Below are 25,977 nucleotides of genomic sequence, written 5' to 3' on the forward strand. Positions count from 1 at the left end.
TGTCGTCCACCAAATGGCTTCTGTCACTACAATTTTCTGCATGGTGATCATTTCTGGGGAGGGGAGTATTAGCAGGAAATGGGAGGAAGGTTTATGAGAAAGTGGAGTTTGTCTTCCAGAGCAGAGCAGAACCTGAGGCCGGGGATCTAGCTCTGATTCTGAATCTGTAACCCACATAACATGACTTCTCCAGAGTCATGTCTGACTCTATGCAACTTCCATGGACTGTTCACCAAGCTCCTCTGTCCATGGGATTCTCCAGGCAAGAATACTGGAGTGGGTTGCTATTTCCTCCTCCAGGGGATCTTCCCAACCCAGGGATTGAACCTGAGTCTCTTCTGTCTCTATCTTTGGCAGGCGGGTTCTCTACTGTCCCCTAGATCCTCCCCACCGTGCCCCAGCTTTGTGGCTATCATAAGCAATATTTCGGGAGTCGAGTGAAGAAGGCCTCAGCCCCAGCGTGTTGAGCCCTGGGGGTGGGAGATGAGGCAGTGTATTTAGTGTTGAGAACCAGCATTGTGGCTGAAGGAAAGCAGCTTTTTGAAGTGAGACTGTGTGGTGACGGTGGGGACGAGAGCAGTTGTGACTGTTTCACGCTTTTGACAAAAATGAGTGCTTCTGCTTTGGGGTTCTGGTCAGGCGCTTCAGAGCGGGAGTTCATCCCTGTGGGCGTATCGCCTTCCTTTCCCCTCATGGCTGAGCTGTGGCCTCATTAGAGGGTGGGTCTCACTGTGGAGCCAAATGGAAATCAGAGGCAGCCCCGAGGACACCCTTTGGGGAGAGGCAGGTGGCCCGGAGGAAGCTGGAGTCCATCTCTGCACACTTTGTTGTTTCTCGTGCGTTCTTCTGAGCCCACATGAAAAGCCAGCAGCAGGATGGTTGCCAGGCAGCAGATCCTCTTGGTGACCTGCATAATGAGTTGACACCACGTCCCTGTGACTCACGAGCTGGCCACTTCAAGGAGCTGTGTTCAGTGCCTTGCTTTCCCTTTCCGTTTCTGTGCCTAATTTTCAATACAGTCACAAAAAGAGGGAGGGAGGGAGGGAAGGAGGACTGGAGGGAAGGAGCTTTCTCAGCTACAGTAATCAAAGTGTTAAAAGGCGGAAATGGTCTTGGGAGTGAACACAAATAGAGGAGGTGCTAAGGAAGAAGACAGCGTAAAAGGGGCGTGGTGGTGACCCTGGGGTTCTGGGATCCTTTCCACCCGAGGGGTGGCGGCCGCAGCTGCCAGGGTGTATGCTGGTGACACATTCTTGTCATAGCTCCTCCCAACCCTGTGGCACTTCCGATGGGCTCAGAGACACCAACGAACCCTGTACCCTAGCACAAGGGAATTCCCTAAAACTAGAGGAGTCAATGATTAAGAGCTGGAAAAGTGAACAGGCTCTGAAAGATTTTCCAAGAAAAATGCTCTCATTTTTCTAACACTTCTGAGAAGGCCTCAGAAGATCTGATTCACCCCTCAGCTATCTCCCAAATCAAAGAGAGGTGCTCCGGGGTTCAGGCTGCAGGAGTCGGCAAACACTGACTCAGAAATAGGAGTCTTCACCTCAGTTCAGTCTTTTAATCACAGGCATTTATGGAGAGCCTTCTTGGTGCATACATACCCTGAGGTAGAAACCAGGATGAGAGCAAGTGCTTCTGCTTGAGGAGCTCCACGTCTTGTGAGGGAGGCATGAAAATATCAATGAGCTTTGTCTGCGTCTTGAGCAGAGATACACCCACAGGGTAGGACCAATGGTACGAGGAGAAGGCAGCAGCATCTCCTCCCCACCACTGTGGCTCCCACCTGGGATATTCCACGGATAGAGAGCACACATCTTTCTGGCCACCTCTACTTGATGTAAGCAGCTAGGGAGGAATTTTTCATAGGTTAAGCATACATCATTTTTCAGAAGTAAAGATCATGTCTGGTTTTGGCAAGCTCAAAAGCTCCTAGTCCCATTTGGGCCAGATTCTCATTTGATGTAAATCGTTGGGAGAATCGAGTTGTAGCACTGTTTTGCATTAAATGGGACTCCAGCCAGTCTTTCCCCAGAGTTACCCTGGGCTTAAATCTACGACATCATCTCCATGGCAACCAGAGGCTGGCCAGTGAATGTGGTTGCCTTGTAAATCCTCTGCTAGCTTCTCTTCCATCCTCTGTCTTTTCCGTGATTAGAATGTTCTCCCTCCCTCTGCTCTCACTCATTCACTGTCTCTCTCACATACCTACGATCGTTTTGCACCCACATTTTTTGGTTGCAACATCCTTCCAATCCGCTTTTTAAATCCTCCATTCAATTAAAAAATGAAGATGTGTTAGTCATTGCTTGACAGTGGTAATTGACCTGTTTAGACAAGACCAGGCTGATTTCAGTGGGCATGGAAGCCTTGGCAAACCAAAGTGGAATTCCCCTTCAAGTCTAGCCAGCCTAATTAATACATTGTTTGAGAATGCTGGCCAGCCTGACCAAATATTGTTATTTCCACCCATTTGGAGAATCAGTCCTATGGAATCCCAGAAGTCATTTTAACATCACTTGCATGTATTCCTGTGTGTATATGTGTGTGTGTGTGTGAGAGAGAGAGAGAGAGAGAATCATAATGCTTCTACCTATTATAGAGTATTGTAGTTTAACAGAAAGAAGAAAAGAGTTTTGGAATCATACAGTTCTTGGTTGAATACAGTAGTTACCACTTACTTGCTGTATGACCATTCATTTAACCTCTCTGAGCCTCTGTTTCCTCATCTGTAAAATGGGTCTGAGAGTACCTACCTGATAGGGTTGTAAGTAGGAAGTAATATCAATCACTGAAAAGTGCTTGGCCCACCCTAAATACTCAGTACCATCTTGTTCCCCTGTCCCCTTCCCTATCCACTCCAAAGCATGTATGTGTTTCTTTTCTTTTTTTAAATTAATTTTTGGATTAGTCTGCATGCTCTCAGCCTAGCAACACTCTTCTGTGTCTCTCCACCAGGGGGCACCCTCCTACCGGGGACCGAGCCCACAGTGGACACGGTGCCCGTGCAGCCCATCCCAGCCTACTGGTATTACGTTATGGCCGCCGGGGGTGCGGTGCTGGTGCTGGTCTCCGTCGCGCTGGCCCTGGTGCTCCACTACCACCGGTTCCGCTATGCGGCCAAGAAGACTGATCACTCCATCACCTACAAAACCTCCCACTACACCAACGGGGCCCCTCTGGCCGTGGAACCCACCCTAACCATTAAGCTAGAGCAAGACGGCAGCTCGCACTGCTGAGGGCCGAAGCAAGGACCGCACCCAAACAAGAAAGACTGCAAACACGTTGCCTCGATTTTGCACTTTTTCCTCCTCGCCTAGTCTCTGTGTGAACGCTCAGACATCTCTGTCTCTGGGCCCAAACCCTGTGCGCTCGTATCCATCCCGACCATTCTCCTCGGGTTCTTTTGTTTGTTTTCCTTTTGTTGATTCCAAACCGCCCAACCCCAACTCTACAATGCTGCATCTTGGGAATACGAGAAGAGACACGCCCCTAAGCACCTCACAACTCACGGCTCAGCTGGTTTCCTTCCAGAGACTGGTTCCTTATTTCTTCCCCTTGCCTTAGCCCATCCCTCCTCTCTGGTGGGCAGTCTGCCAGGAGACTTGAGGGGAAACCCGGATCTGTGTGTTTGTACATAGTATACATTTGCGCCTGTGAATAGCTCTGTGTGTGCGTGGGTGTGAGAGAGAGACTGGCTCATTGGGGGGCGGGGGGGGGGGCAGTGTGTGAGTGTATTCAGAGAGGGCCCCCTTTAACTCTTGTGTTACTTCTCCCGGGGTACATGTTCCAGAAAATAATATACTGTACTAGTTCTGTTTACTTGGAGAAGAGATTGAAGCTTTTTGTTGCCTTATCTAGCTCTGGCTGGATTTCTGTTGGCTTACCATTGTCATCTCCAGGTACCTAAAACTAGAGGCCACAGGAGAAGAAATGTGGCCCCTCCCATCCCTGTCCCCAGGCCCCACCCACCTGACCCAAGAGGAAGGTTCCCCACTGCACTCAGACCAGACATGACTCCTAGCTAGTCCCGTCTGGGATGTCTCTGAAGTTACACAGTAACAGCCATTGGGTGCCTGTGGAACCATCCCTTACTTCCAGCCCTGAAGCAAATTTGTCTCATGTTGCCTTATAAGAGAGAAGCTCATAATGAATGTTTAGCTTTTATCAGTTAAGTCCAATCTTGGAATAAGTCATAGAGAATAATCATTCTGAGACTGATGTATGAAAAGCAGTAGCCTGTTGAGAGCAGGAGGAGGTGGAGAAGGAAGGATTGAAATGTTGTCTAAAAACAGAAACCCTCACCCCAGGGGGTTCATTCTGCCCAGTTGGGGGGTGGGGTGGAGTAAGAAGGTTTTAAAAGTGTATTCTTTGGTATCATATGGATCATGGTTAATAGCATTTGTAAAATATGGGGGAAAGGGGATCATTTGCTTTCCTTTCATGGTGTTAATGTGTGCCTGAATCTATAGCCACTAAAATATAAGGCTGTTCCCCTGATTTATTTGAATATTATGAGAGAATAAAAAGTTACCATTTGTTTAAATGTACTAATGTGCTACCCCTTAAAGCATTCATGGCATCTGGTAAATACACCCTCATAGGCTGGCCTGGCATTTCCAGATGTTACTGCTTCGTCAGAAGGTATAAGGAAGATAAATCCGTTGCTGCCCATTTGTCCTCTCTGAGCAACGCAGGGAGAGGGATGTTAGAGATAAATTGCGTAATGATATTGTACGAAGGATAGATTCAATAATGAAGCCAATTTCATTGATAGAAAATGCATATTTTAACGAGATTCTCAGTGTACTGGGGCTTAGGCTTGGGGGTGTTTATTTCTCACCTTCCTGCTAGGAATCCACTGGGGAAGTGTAAGATTCTCTCCAAAGATGGTTGCCTGGGCTGAAAGCCTGCAGGTACCTTCTGAGAACAAAATACTAATGATTTTTTTAGCTGCTTGTGGGAGAGAGACTTAGCATTCTTTTGGAATATTCACATAGGTCCCTCCAACAAACGCACACTCAACCTTCGCATCTGGTTTGTTTCATCCTCCTGAAAGAATGGTGCTCTCCCACTCTTACTCTTATTTCAAAGAGCTAGTCTGTCTCAACCACAGCAGCCCTGCCAAGAAAAGAAGATGAAAGGCTAGAGCATGAGCTACCTTGAGATTTCAAGAAGTGTCTTACCCCAGCTGAAGATGGAGAAAGAAAGAGGGGGAGAGAGAGGAGGGGTGGCAGGATACCATGGATACCTTACGATGACTTTCATGCCCATCACTGAGGGCTTTTTATCTCAGGTGTCTGTATCCAGTGATGTGTCTGGGGCCAGGCGTTCCCTTGAAATGATTGACATCCCTATAGGCACCCCATGGAAGCATGGTGTCGGGAAATTACACCTGGGAAGTCTGGCCAGTGTAGCAACTGAGTTACCGTACACCCATGAGGATTTCCCTTCTCTAAAAGAAGATGACAGCAACTTTGTGAATTTGCTGTATCTTTATCTGATGCCCCATGGTGGCGTCATCTTTATGTACATGCTGTCATTGGGAATATGAGACTGCTCAAGTCTCTGTGAATCCCATAATGCACTTCAGCTGGGGATATCACATCCCTCTCTGTCTCTCTCTCTCTCTGTGTCTCTCTCCACTCTCTCGGCCCCAGCAACTTTCATAGTATTATCCAGGTACTATGCTAAAAGGGCAGCTCTTCTGTAATGTCATGCCTTGCAGCTTTAAAAAGCAAAATTCTGTATTTCATGGAGGAAGGGAAGGGTCCCTTTCTTCTAAAAAAATAATAGACTGGACAGGTGAATGCATGCATGCATGTTTAGAGTTGCTTCTCAGAAGACAAAGTGGTGATAGCAACTATTAAAAAAAAAAGAATGAAAGGAAGGTCTAGCTCGGGCTGGTAAAGTTTTTGCCTTAGTAGAGCTTTCATGTTAACAGTTCCAGGAGGGAAACCCTTATCTCTGGGGGTGAAAAAAATCCCTTTCTTGGTATTATGCTAGCAATTGCTATCCCTTAATTGCCTGTGAAAGCAGAAGAAAGAAAAACAGGATCATAGCATTGCCATTGACAAAACAGAATGCTGAAAGTAAATTATCTTTTCCCCTGTCCCACATTATTGGGATTAAAGCCAGAATAGGATAGGAAATCCAGTAATATTTCTGAGGTTGATACCCCATCTTTAAGAAGACTGCATCTTTAAAAATGAAGCTAGCAGGCAAGTAAACACCTAAATTATCGAAAATTACCAAAGAACAACAGCAAAACAAGAAAACTTACAGATTTTTACTTCCTATTCTTATCCCCTTGCCCTATAACTGTGACATCTCTTGCATTGCTCAGTTGCCTGTGTGTCAAAATACCTTGTGGACGTTGAAAACTATTTGAAAATGTATTGTGTGGAATGTAATAAAATGATGATATTTTTATACAAACATCTGTTTTTTTTTTTCACCTTGGCTTATGAGAACAAAGTTCAGGTGTAGGCTTTGAACAAACTGATGTTTGCAAAGTTTATACATCACCTTCTGAGCTAGAGGGCATTTCTGTGGGAAATAGGTGGGTTTTCTCCTTGAAGCTGAATGCCAACATCTCCTTCTTTTATTTTTATTACTGCTGCTTGTTAGGAGTTTTATCCAATTTGTGCAGCTGAGCCAGCTTTTATGATTGGTGTGGGATTTTGCAAAAGTTGCTAAGTGCTAAATTACTCCATGTGATTCCACAAAATTTATCTTGATGGCAAATCCCTGGAGATGGGACTCTACTTTCAAAAGGCCCCAGGGGCTGGGACCAGCAAAGCTGAATCATGTTCTCAGCTCTGCAGAGACAGATAGTTTCCTTTGGAGAAGAAGTGGCAACATCTTACCCCTTGCCTACCAAATTATTACTTCCACGGGGACGTCGATCCCCAATTTATGAGCACTTTCCCAGACCAAACGGAAACTTACAGTATGTTCAAGGCTCAAAGATATTCCAGACTTGGGAGCAACTAATGAAGATAATTATATGATTACTGGGAACCTGGAAATATCATGGTGGAACATTTTATAAAAGGAATATTCTACAAAAATTTTGAGGAGAGGAACTTGGGGAGACTTACTTGAAGAGCCAGATCTTTTCATAAGTATTTGATGAGTATTTGGTTCTCTTTATTGAGTATTTAGAAACATGAATTATGGCTATGAGTTTATGTGCTCAGTCGTGTCCGACTCTGCAACCGCATCCCGTGGACTGTTGCCCACTGGGCTTCTCTGTCTGTGGGATTTTCCAGGCAAGAATGCTGGAGTGGGTTGCCATTCCCATCTCCAAGGGATCTTCCTGACCCAGGGATCGAACCTGTGTCTTCTACAGTGCAGGCAGATTCTTTACCCACTGAACCATTGTGGAAGGCCATATTTAGTGACATAGTTATATAAAATATTTTATCAGAGAGTTGTTAGGGGAAAGGAAAAAAAAAGATAAAGGAAAGACAGCCTCACAGCAATTCAGTGTTTCTAGATGGTGGTCAAAAGTGATGATGGAAGAATTTTCCACCCCCCTATATTTGTGGAGTCTATTAAAAGTATCAACCCCAAACCCTTCCTCAGAGTCTGAGAACGTTCCTAATGGCCCCCAAGGAAAGAAGCAGGTCCAAAAGAGCCTATTTCTGCCAGGATCCTGCTTTTCTTCCTTTCTAAAGCTAGAGCCAGGAAGAATTGCTTTTTACAGCTATCAACCTGCCCAAGTGGTGCTAAAGAAAACAGGCTTCTGGGTTTTCAGATCTGCAGTCGCTACAGCTGGCTCACTAGAGATGTCACTGTCTGTCCTCTGCAGGAGAATAGAGTTGAGTGTCCATGAGCAGAGCCTTGTTTTTTCCTCTAACGACGAGCATCATGACCCATTTTGTCCACGTAGCAGTTGGCTATCCTTAAAGCCATTTGCTGCTATTAGCAAAGGATGAAAATGAAAGCATCTCAGAAGCATTTATTTCCAACAAAGAGTCAGGCTCAGTCAACATTTTCATAAGCTGGCCTGGGACCAGATTTGCCAGTGAATTAAATTAGCCATCATGTATGCTTAATTAGCATTACTGTTTTTGCAGCCACCTTTGAGAATTTCATCATTGCTTTTCCTGCCTTAGTTCTGATCCCAAGGCTTATTCTATACACATTCTTTCTCTTCCCCAAAAGAGCAGAGACTGTTACGATTCTGATCTTAGGCGTCAAACACAGCACTGTTATCAGTATGGTATTTCAGACCTAACCCAAGCATAAATGTTACAGAAATTGTGTTTCCATGGATCATAAACACCAGATGTCAAGGCCTAGTAGGGTCTGTCTTGGCTCCTACCTGGCCCTTTATGATGGTTTAAATGTGCATTCTTGCGGTTGAAGCCCTCCTAGCCCAGATACCCGCAGCCTGGCCAGTCAACTATGGCCCTGGGTCTGTTTTCATCACCTCTCTTCACAGACTGTGCAGTTGTTTGGCACAAACGTTGTTGGCCTTTCTATTGTCTCTGATGAAAAGAGCTTCATTTTTAAGTTTTAATTTGTCCGCTTTGTGATCTCCGCATCTGAGCCAAACTGCAGATCTGTAGGTGCGGCTTGTTTTCTCTTTGTGCACATCACTGGGGCTCTTGCAGCTGTAATTTGCCTTTCATCCATTTCAGTGACGGCCCAAAGAAAACACAAAACAAAGCCAACCAGAGGAAAAGGAGGGGAGAGGGGAAGCACCAGCTGATGGCCTTATGATCGGCAGGGGAAAGATCGCCTTATATAAATAAACTAAGAGCTAGGAATCGTGTAGGATTTAATGAAGCCTGACACAGACCAAGTGCGCTGGAGTATGTCTTCAGGTTAGATATCGTCAGACACCTGGACCCTCAGAAGGCATCGGGCCACAGGCCACAGCCAGGCTACGTTTGCACTGTGTGGAGGAAGGAGTTCCTTTTGGCCCCAAACCTAAGCCTGGAATGGATACATGATTTGGGCACTTGCCAAAAAGCAGACCCCCTCTTAGTATGGTTTCTGCTTGGCACAATGCATGATCTTGGTGCTTCAGGGCAAACAGCAGAAACCATTCTTGACCCAAGGCCAGTGGGCAAGAGACTCAGAGTCCTTCTACTCTCTTTCCAATAAAATAGTTGTTCCTGGGCTTTGCTGTCGCTGAACTCCAAGCTCCCAATAAAACTACAGTCCCATGGGCATCAAGCCAAGAAATAGGAAAGGTCATTTGAAGAGTCAGCAACAGACATGCCGGAGGCAGGACTGGTCATTGAGTGGAGAAAACACCTATTCTTGGAGGCTCATGGCCAGAGTGGTTATTGATACTGAAGAAGGTCATTGGGGGAAACTTTAGGATGGTATCTGACTAGGCTTCCTTTCATTTCTTTTCAACTTGTGAGTTATTCATGGCTATAGCCTCAAAAACTGCAAATCGTTTTTTTAAAAAGTTCATTTCATTGTTAACCAGTCCCACTCCCCTCCCAGAGGGAACCATGAGAAATTGTTCAAGGTATGTAACTTCAGGACTTGTTTTATACCTTTACAAATGTATATGTTCATGTCTAATTATGCAGTTTGCTTTGGTTTTGTGTAAACAGTATCAGCATTGGATCCCTTGGCTGGATAATGTGCTTCTTTTCATTTGACAAAGTCTTGGGGCTACTTTGTTGCATGCCGACAGGCTTACGCAATTCTTTTTAAATATCGTCCAGCATTTTGTATCATGTGGATGTACCATAGTTTATTAACTGCTTCCCTGCTGGTGGGAATTCAGGTTGTGTCTAGTTTTTCTTAAACAATGATAAACAGCACTGTAATGAACATCCTTACAGTTGCCTCTTTGTTCACGTTTCTCTGGAATAGAATATGTGGGTCAAGTGGTGTGCCTGTTTACACTTTATAATAGATGCCTTGGAAGCCTGGAGTCTACCTTTTAGAATGAACCTGCCTCCATCTGAGAGGCTAACAAACTAGTGGACAGCCTGCCTTATATCCCCTATCATGCGCACAAGCCACATAATCTCTGGGTCTGTCTCTCTAAATTAGGGGGAGTGCTTGCAGGGGAAAACTTTAGGACACTTTTAACTGAAGGAAATCTTAATTGCAGGGACTTTTTCAGTGCCCATTTGTGGAGAGTGTGAGCCTGGCTACAAGTCGCAGCTCGCTGGAACTGTGGCCACTGTGCCCTGGGAGTTAATTCTATCCCTGAGTTCAGCAGACAGAGCCCTGTTCTCCATGATTAATGAGTTCCACTTGGTTTCTTCAAAGAGTGACTATGCTGTGCCTCGCTGTTATTTATTTATGTTTTCTACTAAAAAATTCATGTGAAAAACATTCTTTAAGGTCAGTGCACAGTATTGTGCTACAGACAAAAATATTCCAACGGCCACAAGCCAGCCACATGCCAATGGAAAGTCCCCAGTCTTTGGGACCTTGTACCTGAGGCCCCCACCATGACCACAGCCCTGAGAGGAGCAGGCTTACCCAGCTGGAAGGATGCACCCAGCTCCTTTTTGAGGAGCTTCAGGGCTACTGTGACCTGAGGAAGGGGAGTAGATGAGGTGGTTTTTCCAGTGGGAGGTTTCAATGTGCAGGTGAAGCTACTAGCCCCAAGTGGCTCCAGTAAGGAATGGCAAGCAGAAGAGAAGCCAAGAGAGCCATTAGTCCCAAACACCATTTCTTTTAAGAGATGTTACCCTGATTTCTACTGTGCGCTTAGACCAAGCAGTCATAGTGGTGTGACTGAGCATAATGGATAGTGTGACAGCCATACAGAAGATCTTTGTGCTTTCTCCAACTTGCCAAAAATCCAGGACTGCTGCCTCTTGGGCATGAGGCTAGGGTATAATTCTTTGCAGGAGGTGGGGATAGGGTGGAGTATAACTTTTGATGGCTCAGTTGGGGGGAGCAGCACAAGAATGAGATGTGGGTGAGCTAGAGCTATGTCACCACACACACACACACACACACACGCCACAAGCTTGTTTTGTCTTCTGTGTGTAATTGTGCAAAACTGAACCCTTGTAGTATCATTAACTGATGTACCCATCCGGAAGAGGAATGATAGGGCTCCAGGTCTGGCTTTCAATAGCAGCAATTTCTTTCTCAGGCGGCAGGACTCATTAACTGGACGCTGAACTGGAGTCCTCTGGAACTCGCTAGAGAGTGACCAACTCCGGTAATGAAGGGAATGCAGAGAAAGCTTTGAACCTGAGGTGGCCTTGACCAAAGCCCTGTTCTCAGTCAGCCTGCTGGTTACCGAGGCTCATTTCAGCACAGTCTGTTAAACTTTTCTTCTCTTTGCGTCTCCCTACTGCCACCAAGGGGCTGGGAGAAGGGACATAAGAACCTTGGGGGATGCGTCGTCTTCCTCGTCGCTTTCTAGGGCACTCGTGACAGCTGGTGTGTGTGCTGTGTGCTAAGTCGCGTCAGTCGTGTGGACTCTTTGTGACCCCACCTGGCTCCTCTGTCCATGGGATTTTCCAAGCAAGAAGGCTATAGTAGTAGTAAATGTCACTCAGTCGGATCCAACTCTTTGCAACCCCATGGACTATAGCCTACCAGGTTCCTCTGTCCATGGGATTTTCCAGGCAAGAATACTGGAGTGGGTTGCCATTTCCTTCTCCAGGAGATCTTCCCAACCCAGGGATCGAACCCAGGTCTCCCGCTTTGTAGGCAGACGCTTTACCATCTGAGCAACCGGGGAAGAATGCTATAGTAGGTAGCTATTCCCTTCTGCGGCAATCTTCCCCACCTAGGGATGGAACTCCCATCTCGTATGTCTCCTGCATTGACAGGCAGGTTCTTTACTGGGAAGCTGGTACTGAGGTGGAAGTATAGCCACTAGGACCTAGACAGGAGCGGATGTGGGGGAGTCCAAGGAGCCCCATGATGCTTCATCCGCCTCAGCCAACTGAAGACCAGGAGCACAAGCCCCATGATGCTGTCTATGGGAAGCCTTAGCCTGCACCGCTGTCAAAGCTTCCTGGCTCTAAACCCCTGGCTCTAAAACCTCCTTCCTCAAGGAGGACCTGTCCCCACTGACCTATGCACAATTGTATTGAGTGTGGTTCATCTTTAGCCCCCACTGTTCCCCTTCTGCACCTCTCCTGTCTCTGCTTTCTTAATGTATTTTTTTATTTATTTGTTTTTTTGGCTGCACTGAGGGCTGTGAGGGCTTTTCTCTAGTTGCGGCAAGCAAGGGCTACTCTTCATTGCAGTGCATGGGCTACTCATTGCAGAGGCTTCTCCTGTTGCAGAGCACAGGCTCCAGGCACCGAGGCTTCGGTGGTCGGGGTGACGGGGTTAGTTGCTTCACATCTGGTAGAATCTTCCTGGATCAGGGACTGAACTCATGTCCCCTGCATTGACAGATGGATTCTTAACCACTGGACCACCAGGGAAGTCCATCTTCCCCTTCTCTTGGTGGCCCTTTTCTTATCCTCTGGCATCCTTATACTTTCTTTACCTCCCTCCACCAAGGCCTCCCACCAGGAAAGCATGTCCGATCTCTCATGTGCATGCGTGCGTGCAAAGTCGCTTCAGTCATCTGATTTTGTGCAACCCTATGGACTGTATCCCACCAGCCTCCTCTGTCCATGGGATTCTCCAAGCAAGAATACAGGAATGGGTTGCCATGCTCTCCTCCAAGGTACCTTCCTGACTCCAGGATTGGACCCACCTCTCTTATGTCTCCTGCATTGACAGGCAGGTTCTTGACCATTAGTGCTATCTGGGAAGCTCAGTTGCATTTATGCAAGAGACCAAACCTAAAGTCGGGGCTTCCACTTACAGTAATGAAGAACATCTCTAATTTTTTCAAAGATCTAGAGCAAAGAAAGTGAGGAGTAGCTAAAGAGCCTCTTGATGAGGGTAAAGGAGGAGAGTGAAAGAGCTGGCTTAAAACCTAACATTCAAAAAAACAAAGATCATGGCATCTGGTCCCATCATGGTAAATAGATGGGGAAAAAGTGGAAACAGTGACAAATTTTCTTTTCTTGGGCCCCAAAATCACTGCAGATGGTGACTGCAGCCACAAAATTACAAGACATTTGAATGTTTGGAAGAAAAGCTATGACAAACCTAGAGAGCATATTAAAAAGCAGAGACATCACTTTGCCGACAAAGGTCCATCTAGTCAAACCTATGGTTTTTCCAATAGTCATGTATGGATGTGAGAGTTGGACTATAAGGAAGGCTGAGTGCTGAAGAATTGATGCTTTTGAACTGTGGTGCTACAGAAGACTTGAGAGTCTTTTGGACAACAAGGAGATCAAACCAGTCAATCCTAAAGGAAATCAACCCTGAACATTCATTGAAAGGGCTGATGCTGAAGCTGAAGCTCCAATACTTTGGCCACATGATGTGAAGAGCCAGCTCATTGGAAAAGACTCTGATGCTGGGAAAGATTGAAGGTAGGAGGAAACGGAGGTGACAGAGGATGAGATAGTTGGATGGCATCATCGACTCAATGGACGTGCGTCTGAGCAAACTCAGATAGTGAAGATCAGGGAAGCCTGGCATGCTGCAGGTCCAAGAGTCAGACACAACTGAACAACAACAACAAGAGCAAAGGAGAGATTCCAGAATTTTCCTCCATCACCATTACTGGGTTTTTTCCAGCCTACACAATCATGAAGCCTCTGTCTATAATTAAACATTTTACTGGCTGCCTTCTTTTTCTTATTTTCATGCAGATTGTTGGGGCTCAGTGGAGCCATTCTGGCCTCAGCTGCTCATCCGCCTCCACACTTCAAAGTATTATTAGGTCATTTCACAACCTTCTCATTATAGTCTATTTTTCAATCCTTTTTAGTGTTTCCTTCTGATAATTCAACTAAAAATAATTGAAAATCATGTTCAAAGTCTTCTTAAATATCACAGATCAAGCCCCCTTTTCTTTTCCAGCTTGAAACCATTTTAAAACTGCAAAAAAAATTTTTTTTCCATGACTTTGCATACATTTGGCTATAGTTCAAGAGATAAAAACCCATGATAAAGGATCTTCTGGTGGTGTTTCTAAACTCAAGCCAAACCCAGCACAGGATGAAGGGCTCTCAAGTAGCCTGACTCTAATGGAGGAGTTTTGGCAAAATTTCGATCTACATCTGAACTTTTGGCTCCTTATGGCAACTGGGGATGAACAAACTGAATTAGGGAAATTAAGTGTGGTAGGGAGTAGGAACCTTCAGCCAACACTAAATATTAAATCAAATTAAACACATTGAAGAGCCAAGAAATATCTGTTAGTCCTTCATGATTCCTCATTTGTTTAGATCACAGTGTTGCTTCTCCTGCTGGGATCAAAACAAAGTGGCTGAGAGAATTTTCTGAAGGCTACTCCCATTTGAATGGTCCGGTGATTTAACTGACCTGAGGGGTTCAGGAACTTGGAATCAAACTCAACAAGGACTCTCAGTGGCCAAGAGCTAATCCCAAATAAATCACAGCCCTAAACAAGGTGTCGAAAATGTGGCTGACTCTCAGGTCTGCTGCTGAGCTCTTCAATGACTTCTTGCATTTTTCTACTCTCCTTCCTCAATTTCTTCCTCTTTGAATAGAAGTGATGACACTTGGTACCTGTGAAAATGAATGATTTCAGTGATTTCCTGTGTAGGCATATCTTTGATCCTTGCTTTAAAAGCTGATTGCAGTTTGATGGGTTGAGTGGACATGTGGTTTCAGTGGCTTCTCACCAGGTTTTATCAGCCCCACCTTAGCTAAGGTGGAGTCTTCAAGTTTGGAACACTATTTACCCGATCTGTCAGTTCTTCAGCTGCCAGTTAGCAGGATTGATTTCTAAGCCAAATGAGCAAGTATTGGAAACACGAGACCTCATAGCTTGCCCCCGCCTGTCCTTTGCGTGGTCTTCTCCGTCCCTGCAGAACTTAAGATGGATGACTTCATGTGGGAGGCACCCAGAAGAGGACAGACCTGGGGTAAAGACTGGGGCAGTGAGCTCTTTTCTGTAGAAGCTGCCTTATCTAATATCGGCCTTTTTGGGCAGCCCTCAACAGAAAGACCGTCGTAGCTTTCCTCATTATCTTCCTGTAAAGATGATAGGGTTTGGGGGCAGGAGAGAACACAAGTGCTTGCTGTACAGAGGAACAAGCTGAGACTCAGGGTGCTTAGAGGCTCATCCTAGCCCCCACACCTGAGTGGAGTGGTGGAACTCTGATGAGCAGGCAGTCTGCTCCCAGGGCAGTGCTCCCAGCCCGGGGCTCCTCCCTATCCCGAAGTGCTCCCCTCCAGGTGCAGTCCTGAGTGTGTCCACTGCATGTTCTGGGTGGCCAATCTGTCATCAGCTTCCACCAGGCCTCTCAAGCCACTGCTCGGAGCTGGCCTGGAAGAGACTCTTCAGAGAAAAGCCAGCATATGTTGGTGTCCTGATCAGTGTGCAAGTGACCCAGGGATGATCTTCAACCATTTATCTAAAAGCAGCCAGTGGTTTGGGGCAGACTCCTCACTCTCTTAGTGATCTTGTGAAGCTCTGTTTTTTTGATATAAAAACTAAACAGAATAATGTCAATGGAAATACACTTGCAGTGACCACAGCATATGAGAGATATAGTGAAAGGGAAGGTCAAATTTTTCTGTAACTGCAGAAAAACATTCTAACCCCAAAGGATCCTAATTTAGGAAAGGAAAGAAAAAGATGAGGGAGAGAGCAAAATGTGTGTGTGTGTCTGTGTGCGTGTGAAGAGAGAGGAAGACTGGGAAGGAAAATCTAAATGAGAGAGAGCATTTTTGTTTGAGACCTACACCACACTCAGGGGGAATTTTCCACTTGCAGGCTGGAGTGTCTGGGGTATTTCCCCTGCCTGGCATGTGTGGTCTTACACTGCCAGGCAGTGTTCCAAACCCCTCTGGGAGATACACATCTCCCTAGAGTAGGCTCAGTTCATGACCGGTATGGCGGTTCCTCTTTTGTGCTGTACCTTTGCAATTTAGTGACAAGGATACTGGAGAATATTCGACTCTTCCTGGGTGGAGGGGGATTGCTGAACAGTCCAGAGGATGTCTTGGTAACTAGCCACTATAGGGTCTTTTGTTCTGGAAAATCAGGATAATAGGAGACAGGTAAGACCTTGAATCACTCTTCACTGGGTACCTAACCCACCTCTCTGCAATGCTAATGGAAACAAGGGGACCATCTGGCCTGAGATGCAATGTCAATGTGAAAATGACCATGTTTTCCTGAATTGGGTTTTTGTTTGTTTTCTAAGTAGTGGCTAATCACTCAGTTTCTCAAAATTCTGTTCAACTACCTTCCAGACATTCATGAGTTCTTCTTCCTCTTGCTCTGCTGGTCTGCAGTAGCTGGTGCAGGGAGGTGGGCAGAGACGTGACTCTGATGTAGGGACATATAAGGAGGAGATCTGTGACCAGGCAAGGCAATCTCTTTGAATTCCTCAGTGGATCTAAAAAAAATGAATTCATGCCCCAAACCAAGAGATCAGTGTACAAGCTTAAAGGCTCAGGTGCCATGTTTGAGACCGTCCATACCTATCAGAGAAAGGAGCTGGACTCCCCATCCCCTCCCCACCCCTGGCAGCAGCCTCCATTCCAAAGCCACTGCCCTGTCCGCCCACATTTTTCCCAGCAGTGGCCCACCCTCATTTGCCCAATCCCTGCCCCCAACTCCATCAGCACTTTGAGGTCCCTCCACAACAGCCCCCTTTCTTTTGTGCTCTTTTGGCACGGTGAGTCCTTGCTTCCCAATCACACTGAAGGGCCTTGGTTGTAGACACCAGGTCCCATACATCTTCATTTTCCAAACTCCTCTGTATGGTTCCCTGGCACGTAGTCGACCCTGTTAATGAGAATTGGCTGATTGGCTGGTAGTCAGTAAGTGAACACTGCTCTATGAAGAACAATGAAAGCCCACCTTCCCTCTCTGGATAAGGTCTATCATGAAAAACATGAAGCCCCAAATTTCAGATCACCACATCCTCACATTCATGAGAAATCTTGGTGAGTTCCCATCAAAGTGGTGAGCCAGCAACGCAGGCAAACAGCCGGACACTGTATCCAGCCCGCTGGGATGAAGACAAGGCAGACTGTCTTCTCTGTTGGAATGGTCTTCCCAGGCGGTGCAGTGATAAAGAAGACATCTGCCAATGCAAGAGGCGTGGGTTTGATCCCTGGGTAGGGAAGATCCCCTGGAGGAGGAAATGGCAACCCACTCCAGTATTCTTGCCTGGAGAATCCCATGGACAGAGGAGCCTGGAGGGCTACAAAGAGTCGAATGTGATGGAGCACACACACACACAGGGCTGATATAGGTGAAATGCACTGTTCTGCCCATAGCCAGAGAACTTGTGTGCACAGGTGGAGGAATTGAAGGAGAAGGGTCTTCTCTGGCCCGAGTACAGTACTAAGAGTCAGAATTCAGGTTTTGGAGTCAGACTGACCTGAGCTTGAATCCACACAGGGGCCCAGAAGGAAGCAGGGTCATATCAGCACAAAGGTTGAAAGTGGAAGTTGTGTGGGTGGTAAGATGCATTCCTGATCTGTGTTCTTTTAAAGGTGGGGCTCACTGCAGTCTCCATCAACCCACTCACAAACACACACGCATTCTAAAAGAGTCCTGGAATGTCCTCATTTAAAAAGTTTAGTTCCAGGTCCCTGCTCAGCCTCTCTTCCCCAGCCAGGCCTCCATTTGCTGGCTGTTATGTCTCCTTCCTGGGAAGGTGCTGCTTCCAGTCTCTGCCTTGAGCTCCTGGCTCACTCCTCCTCTCTCCAACCTACCCTTGCTTTTTCTTTACTAGAACTACAGGGACCCAGTGGACATCCACACACCCTGCCAACATTCTGAGGAAACAGGCTGAAGTTTCTCTCTTGGCCTCAACAGAAAAGGAAAGTGGTCCATGAAGAGCAAAGAGGCTTCTGAGAAAGAAAGCTCTTAACCAAACACAGATATCAAGAATATTAGCAAGGGGACTAGAGAAAATTGCTATCAAAGTAAATTGCTTTTTGTACAAACGTTCCCTTTATTGGGGTTTTCCCCAATGTGTCATTCTTTCTTTAAGCCTTCATGAACAGATGCGCTTTTGAAAATGTTGATTAACTTATCCTTTTTTTGACCCCTTCCCACTCACCAAACTCCTGGGAGCAGTGATTATGCAAAAAGCCAAGTCAAGCCTCTAAAGTGTTCTTCACCTGAAGTAGCCTTTGATCCTACAGGTGCAGAAATCTGAGTCACATCTGGGTAATCAATTTCATAGAACCTTAAAAATGGACCTATTCTTGGGGGGAGAAGGGTTATCTCATCCAGTCCTCTGCCCTCAGAGACAAGTGGCTATGATCTCCTGGGACAAAATGTTCTCATAGTCATTACCATCCTCTTACCCTTTTTCCTCCAAGATCAATGCCACATCCACTCCTTTCCAGCTGGTGATCAATACTGTGTTAAGAATTCTTCCCTGAGGGTGTGAGATGGAGCAAGATGGCACTCTAGCCTCCAAACCTGTCACATCCTTGGCAGAGATGGAATCCCTAAAAGCAAGAACAGGATTTGGCCCGAAAGTCACTGGCAGGAGCCCTGCAGTTTTCATCCTGGGTTGATCCACATATTCTTTCTTATCCAGTGTTCTGCTTCTTTTAACCATGAAGGTGTTAAGACATATAAGCATCCCATAAAAATGATTAATTGTTAGAAATGTGGTGGTTTCCTTCCATGTTTGTTTTTCTCGTAAGATTTTTTATTTTAAGCCTCTGGGTTGATTTCCATGAGCCTGATTTGATCCCTGTGACAGATACCACCTGCCTCCTGTTGATTCATGTCTCCATCTTCATTCCAAGGGCACAGCCTGCATTGTAGAGGCCTGGAGAATAATGCAGGGATGGGCACTGAGGTGCGGAAGTTGGCGGGGCCTGCAGGTACTAGTTGCTGTGCTACAAACGTGCCAGGAACAGGCTGGATTTACGGAGGATTGGTGCCACATGGCATTCATCCTTTCCAGCGGGGTCTTGGCATTTTGTTTTCCGCATCCCTCATGGTGACGAAGAGGATGAGACTGTGCTTTTAGCACTTTGGCCAGGAATGAGGAAGACTTCTAACAGGATGAAAACCTCTGCCTCCAGGGAAAGACTGAATGCCAAGCATGGCAGTGATGGATCGATCCTCAGTTCAGGTCGTGATCAAGTAGATCTTCCCTGAGATTTTGTGTGGATGAGGGAGACGTTCAGGCTGGTCTGAAGTCCTTTTGTTCCTCTTGTTTGATAGTTTAGCTCTTTGGAAGCTTGAGTTTGTGTTCAGTCTTGACTTTTTTGGATATAAATTTATAGTGCTGACATCAAGGTAGCTCACCTGACTTTGAGCTGAATGAAATTTCTGAAGGGCCACGTACAGTCACTGGTGCCACTTTGACCTGATAGCCGGGACAGGCATAATTAACTCATAAGACAGGAAGAAATGATAAGACCCTGTTCTTCACCACATATTTGATTCTCTTTTTTAAATATTTTACCATTTTAGACAAGTAATTTCCATTGGCTCTGATTTCTATAAGACGGAGAGCAAAGTGAATAGAGACCTGTATTAGCTATCCCCCTTCCCCCAAAAAAATTATCATAAAAAAAGAAAAAGATAGACAGCGATAATACTGGAGAAAGTTTGGAGTAAATTTACTTAGCTCTGTTCAAGCCTGGGCGAGTCAGGTTGGGTGCCTATGTTTGATCTATTCTAAACCGTGAAGAAAGCCAATGGGAAAAATAGACTGGGAAGGAAAGAGAGAAGTATTAGCATGGATATGTGGGGGTGGACAGGCCTTATAACATTCTTTCCAATTCTAGTTCTATAAATACACTAAAACATATAATGGTGAAATGTGACTTACTTAAATTACATTTGTTGCAATCCAGAGGAGAAACTTTTATACTTTGTGTCCGCTTAGATGCATTCATATGAGGAGGGGCAGTGTGTTATACCAGATGAACATCACAGTCATGCAGCTGACGAAGGACAGGAGAGAAGTTGCCTCAGACCTATACTGGTTGTGCATAACAGTTGTTATAGAGATACAAGTGAGCATCTACTGGGCACTTAAGGCCTTTCTTACTGTTTCCATTCTTCCGGTTGTTGTTGGAAGTAGAGTCAAGTCATTTGAAGGGGGACGGATCCAGTAATGTGCAGTACTAAATGATCTAGAAGCAGATGCGATTTTTTAGCTTCCCACAATGCTGGCGAGTCATTTTCAACAAGGTGGCATCTCTGCCTTTTAGCCGCTCGAACCTGTTATGACTGATTTTTTTTTTTTCAATTTTCTTTCTTGTTATAGTGGACATCCCAGAAATACACGGGAGAGAGGGCTACGAGGATGAAATTGATGGTAAGTGTTGTTATGATTTAGAAGATAATCATGAAAGTCAAGTTTGGCTATAAAGCTATCAACAAAAATAATGCCCAGGGTATAGGAGGGCCAGAATTCAGAACTATCAGCCAGAAATATGTGACAAGAATCCAGAGAGGAATGAAGAAGCCATCAATTTCTCTGTCAAAGTCAAATTTAGAGAGTTAGAAAGTTTATTGAGTTTCTTCCGCCTAATCTGAAATAGGTCCCTTACTTTGGGCAACTTTTGACACTGATGAACTTCGAATCTGAATAAACCCTTTAGAAGTGAAAGCCAGGCTCCTCTATACATGTCACTGCTTGAACCCATTGACCTACTTCCAAAAAGGGCTTAGAGGATAACTGTCAGTGTGAACATTCCTTCAGGCCTGCTGAGATTTCTGATTCCATGGCTTCCAGGAACCAAGGTGGGGCTCGTTGCAGGATTTAGGTCTCATCCTCACTGCCTATCTCATTTTTCATACTTATTCCAAGCTCTGTTTTCCTACTTCAAATACACATATTCCATGAGGCTGAAGCAGGAGTCCTGACTGGAGGGGCGCTGAGCAAACACCCAGATGTAATATCTTTCCTCCACTTAGAGGAGCACAGGTCTCTCTAGGCGTCTCTGAGAGCCAGAGTTGATTTCCAAGAGAGATCACTAAGGTTCGCCTCAAAGAGCAGCTTTAGACCAAGACTGATGCCTTTAAGACGAGCAGTTTATAGAGCTGCTTTTTTTAACCTGACCTTAATCAAACACTTCAAGTGTAGTTATAGAAACAGAGTGACTAACCCAAACAGCACCTTGTTAACTGAATGCAGACTCCCCCTGCAAAGCCTGGTCTAACGTTCCTTTTATGGGCAAAGCTGCACAACTGGCCTTCACAGAGAGGCTGCGATAGATCAAGCGGCAGAAGCCTAGATGGGGTAGAAAGAGTGAAAGATGAGGGTGCAGAAAGCCTGGTTTCTAGTCCTAGTTTAACTCTTTGCTAACTCTGGGGACTTGAGTGAGTTACCTAATCACTTAATTTCTCAAAGCCTCAGTTCCTCATCTATTTTTTTCAAATTATAGTATCACCCTGCCTTCTTCATGGGATTATTTGGAAATCCCACAAAATTTGCCAGAGATGTGGTCATGTCTTGATCATGCTATAGAAACAGATTCGTTTGCTTGAGGGGCCATGATAAAATACTGCAAACTGGGTGGATTAAACAACAGAAATTTATTTTCTCACTGTTCTAGAGGCTAGAAGTCCAAGATCAAGGTACCAACAGGGCTGGCTTCTTCCGTGGCCTGTGAGGGACGGCTGTGGACCAACCCTTTTTCCTTGGCTTGTGAATGGCCATCTCCATGTTTCCATGGTACTCTCCCACCTGTATCTGCCTCCAGATTTCCCCTTTTTACAAGGACACTGGTCATACTAGATTAGGGCCCACCCTCAGGACCTCATTAACTTGATTACCTCAGTAAACACCTATCCTCAAAGTAAGGTCACTTTGTGAAGTACTAGGGGTCAGAATTCAACATCTGAATCTGTAACACATAGCAGTAAGGTAAAGCTTAGGTCGTGAGGCCTGGTGGATCAAAACAAAAAATCTGCTTGGATGGCCAGGAATGCCAAATTGGAAAACTCGTCATGTTGAAATAGTCTCAGCCTGTTCTTTGATTTAACATGAAGCAGCTGGAAGTAAGGGATAAGGAGACGAAGGAAGAAGAGTGTACAGAACAGAGGGCCATTCCAAGAGCTCTAAAGGCACCCTGTGAAAATCTAAGCTCACTTACTGTGACTCAAACTGTTTAAGTATCAGATACTTAGACCATACTTACTTTGTGCTGGACACCAAGCACTGTGCAAATGTTAATTCATTCACACCTCCTAACAACCCAGTGAGGTTATTAGTAGTGCCATTTCACAGATGAATGAACTGAGGCAAAGAGAAACTAAATAACTTACCCGAGGTTACGCAGCTAGGACAAGGTGGGGCTGGGTTTTGAAGCCAAGCAGGGCTTCCCTTTTGGCTCAGCTGGTAAAGGATCCGCCTGCAATGCAAGAGACCTGGGTTTGATCCCTGGGTTGGGAAGATCCCCTGAAGAAGGGAAAGGCTACCCACTCCAGTGTTCTGGCCTGGAGAATTCTGTGGACTGTAGAGTCCATGGGGTCACAAAGAGTCAGACACGACTGAGCGACTTTCACTTTCAGGATAGTTCCAGTGTCGAACAGCTCAGCCTCAGGTTCTGAAAAACCTCTGAGCTGGGCTGGAGGGAGTCTCAGTTATTTCTAAAAGAAGCAGTGTCTGCAGTCTCTTGTGTCCTTTACATCCTAGATGACTATGAGGTGGACTGGAGCAACTCTTCTTCTCCGACCTCCGGGTCTGGGGCCCCGCTGGCTGACAAAGAGAAGAGCTGGCTTTACACTCTAGACCCCATTCTCATCACCATCATTGCCATGAGCTCGCTGGGCGTCCTCCTGGGGGCCACGTGTGCGGGGCTTCTGCTCTACTGCACCTGCTCCTACTCCGGCCTGAGCTCCCGCAGCTGCACCACGCTGGAGAACTACAACTTCGAGCTCTACGACGGCCTGAAGCATAAGGTCAAGATGAACCACCAAAAGTGCTGCTCAGAGGCCTGACAGGTTGCACCCAAATCGCACCTGACATTTCATTCCAGCAAGAGGGGCTAGTGAAAATTACAATTTTTTTTTTCCCTTTGGAAACTGAATGCCATAATCTCGATCCAACCGATCCAGAATACTGAAGGTGTGGACAGGATAGACAGGCGAGTCGAGGGAAGCGGGGAAATGCAGTCTTTCAGGGGGTCGGGACCCACCTGAGACCGCGTGGCTGAATTATTTGCTGGGACAAGGATGGGCGCTCATCTCTTTGGTGGTCACAGTTCTGTTTTGTTTGTGAGTTTGTTGCTAATTCTGTTTTATTTCCTTCGTCTGTGAGCAACTCAAAGAGGCAGAAGAGAATGACTTTTCCAGAATAGAGCAGAGTGGTGATCAGTAGTCTCTGCTTTTTCTTCCTAATCAACACTTGGAAAGCAAAGGGTCTTTTCAGACTCTCCATCTTTAGAAGATAAATTCTCCAAAAAAGCCGTCCAGTTTATCCCACCCTCCGATCGTCTCATGACTTCCGGGATTTGCTGTGGTATAGCTTCTGCCAGCCAACTTGACAAGCTGCCGTTTCCAGTCCTAGCATTTCGGTAGGATGTTGTTGCCTTTAACTTTTTTTATCCAGGGGAAAATTGCCATTTTAGGGTCAGCATGAACAGCTCTTTCTTACATGCGATTTAAAACAAACCAGAAAGGAAACTTCACACGTCAAAATCCGTAGAAGCGCCTCCATGTTAGAAGCGGACAAGCCTTAAACGTGCTTTGTGAATAGGAGCCATTCATTCAGTCCAGACCCAGAACTTGTGGCTGTGAGGCTGCTTTGTGGGGCCTCTGGTGGTGGTTTTGCTTTTTCTTTTCCTTCGTCCGTGTTCTTCTAAAGCCTACGCACGTGCACCACAGGCACACACACGTACAGGCATGCACGCACATGCATGCCCATGCACACACACTCATTGTCAGGCCTCTAAGCCCCAGGAAGCAGCACTGTTTGACACTCTCTGAGATGGGGCGGGGGAAATATAAGCTATCAGTATGTTTGTCCATCCGTGAGATGTCACTAATGACAGCTGACGGGAAAGGAAGAGAACAGTGGAGAGAGAAAAAGAAGTCCATTGTCTGTGATCATGTGATAGCAAAGACTGCCATTCTGATACATCCGTCTCTGTTAGGCTAGTAAACACAGACTTCTTGGGGTGACAGCCACCACCTCCACCTTTCAGAAGCATCAGCAGCACTGCAATGCCTGAGAGCTGGTTCTAACCAAAAGTCTGCAAGCCCTGTGGACCAAAATGCTAACGCTGCTTCAACCCCAGAGAGACGTGTGTTCTTACATACACCCACCCACACACACACCAATTTATGTATTTTTTTTTATTAAGTGCCTTGAAAAAAATGAAGAAAAAAAATGTATTTTCCTTCTATGTAGAAATCAATGAATACCATACAAGTTAAGGCATTCCTCTATTCCTCTTCCCTCACCCAGTGGCTCCACACCCAGCTTCCCCCACACCACTGATCCTATGGATGGAGTAAGGCCTGCCACCCGAGAGGTAATCGTAGCCCTAGATGACTCTCAGCTGCTCTAGAAGGGGAGGCATCTGGAATCGCATGAAACTGTGTGAAGGAGAAGATTGTCCGCGCCAGGATCCAAATCTTGATTTTGTAGTAACGCCTACAGCTCGCCTGTGTGCTGGAAATACATTTGAAACCCAAACAGTATGCCCAGCCTATTGCTAATCAGTGGTGAACTGTCAGACCATTTTTTGCTGCTATGGTCACCCATGATGTCATTTGTCTCATACCCAGGTGAAAGGGGAAGGGTGAATGGGGCTGGCTGGTTCCTTTCAATGTTAACTTATGAAAATGCTAGTTCAAATGGTAATGTCGCAGTGTTCTGTGTGAAGAGAGGGAGAGTTCATACCGACAGCTATTTATTCCTATGTGTGTGTGTCTTTGCCAGTCTTTGAGTTCTCTGTATCTACTGTGTATGTGAATGGTCACGTGGGACTCAGTGGTGTTGTTGTGACTTTGACCTAGGCCCGAGTGTCACTGCTGATCTTGGCACTCATTGGCACAGTGGTAGTTAGAGGTGAAAAGTGAAGCTGTCAAGCCCAAGGCCTTAGCTTCAGGCCCTCCTGAGCTGAGTGTGTGGCAGAAGCAAGTTCTTAATTAGGCCACTTCCTCTTCGCCTTCCCTTGTAACTCAGTGTTCCAGAAGTTAGCACGTCCGGGGGTTTCCAGAGTTAACCTGCAGAAGAAGAGAGTTCAAAAGTTGACAGTGGGGGCCCTGGCCCTCTCAAGCCCCGTGGGCCGTTCTGCAACTCCCCAAAGACCAGCCTTGTCTCCGACCCACAGTTCACCTCTCAGTTATGTACAACTCAACCTACATCCCTCTAATGTCCTGTATCCATAGTCACCATTGGCTGGTTTGAGCCCTTGAGTGGGCTCCGGATGCTAAACAAAAGCAGGCCAGCCAGAGCTACATGTAGATACCTCACCAGCCCCGGAGGCTGTTCTATTGCAAGACAGGACCCCGATTATAACCTGGCCAGGGGACACCCTGGTGCATTTGTTGTTGCTATCTGCAGGTAGGCTCGCCGACCCATCTCCTTGACTCCGTCCCCTTGGGAAACCCAACTCGCAGTATTGATCTCCTTTTATGCCTTGTACTGAATGACATATTACCTCTGCGCTCTCCCAGACTAGGCGGTCAACAGGACCACAGGGCTGCTTCCTCTCTTAGGTGGGCGTGGGGAGTTGACAGGAATGAGGGTCCAAGGAATGAGCATGAACGGCAAGAAAACAAGGGGAAAAGTTAAACTGTCACACAGGAGGTAAACTTTTCCAAGGTTAGCTGTTAAAGGTATTTGACCATCCACTGGCTGAGCCAGATCAAGGGAACTTGAGAGCTTTTACTGTGATTCTTCAATGTAAAAAATAAACAACGTCAAACTGTGTTTATATGATTTGTATAAAACCTTTTTAAGATTACTATTTAAATAAACATTATACCAGAGATATTTCTCTGCATTTTTTTTTTTA

The 25,977-nt window shown here is 46.0% G+C and overlaps 1 protein-coding gene across 7 annotated transcripts in view; it reads left to right on the forward strand.

The window, feature by feature from the left end:
- The window catches only part of NRP2 (neuropilin 2), a 126,678-nt gene that overhangs the window by 93,749 nt on the left and 6,952 nt on the right, over window positions 1-25,977 (forward strand). For 2 of the 7 annotated variants that reach the window (XM_012143426.5, XM_004004851.6), the window contains exons 16-17: window positions 20,271-20,321; window positions 22,647-25,951. In XM_012143426.5, the coding sequence (XP_011998816.2) occupies window positions 20,271-20,321; window positions 22,647-22,951 (356 nt within the window). In that variant the 3' untranslated portion in view covers window positions 22,952-25,951. Of the gene's footprint in view, window positions 1-2,961; window positions 6,442-18,792; window positions 18,871-20,270; window positions 20,322-22,646; window positions 25,952-25,977 lie in introns of those variants that run through there. The other 5 variants (XM_012143461.5, XM_004004852.6, XM_042244071.2 and 2 more) reach the window with 4 other exon arrangements.

The sequence above is a fragment of the Ovis aries genome, chromosome 2 (assembly GCF_016772045.2).
Source record: "Ovis aries strain OAR_USU_Benz2616 breed Rambouillet chromosome 2, ARS-UI_Ramb_v3.0, whole genome shotgun sequence".
NCBI classification, from domain to species: Eukaryota; Metazoa; Chordata; class Mammalia; order Artiodactyla; family Bovidae; genus Ovis; species Ovis aries.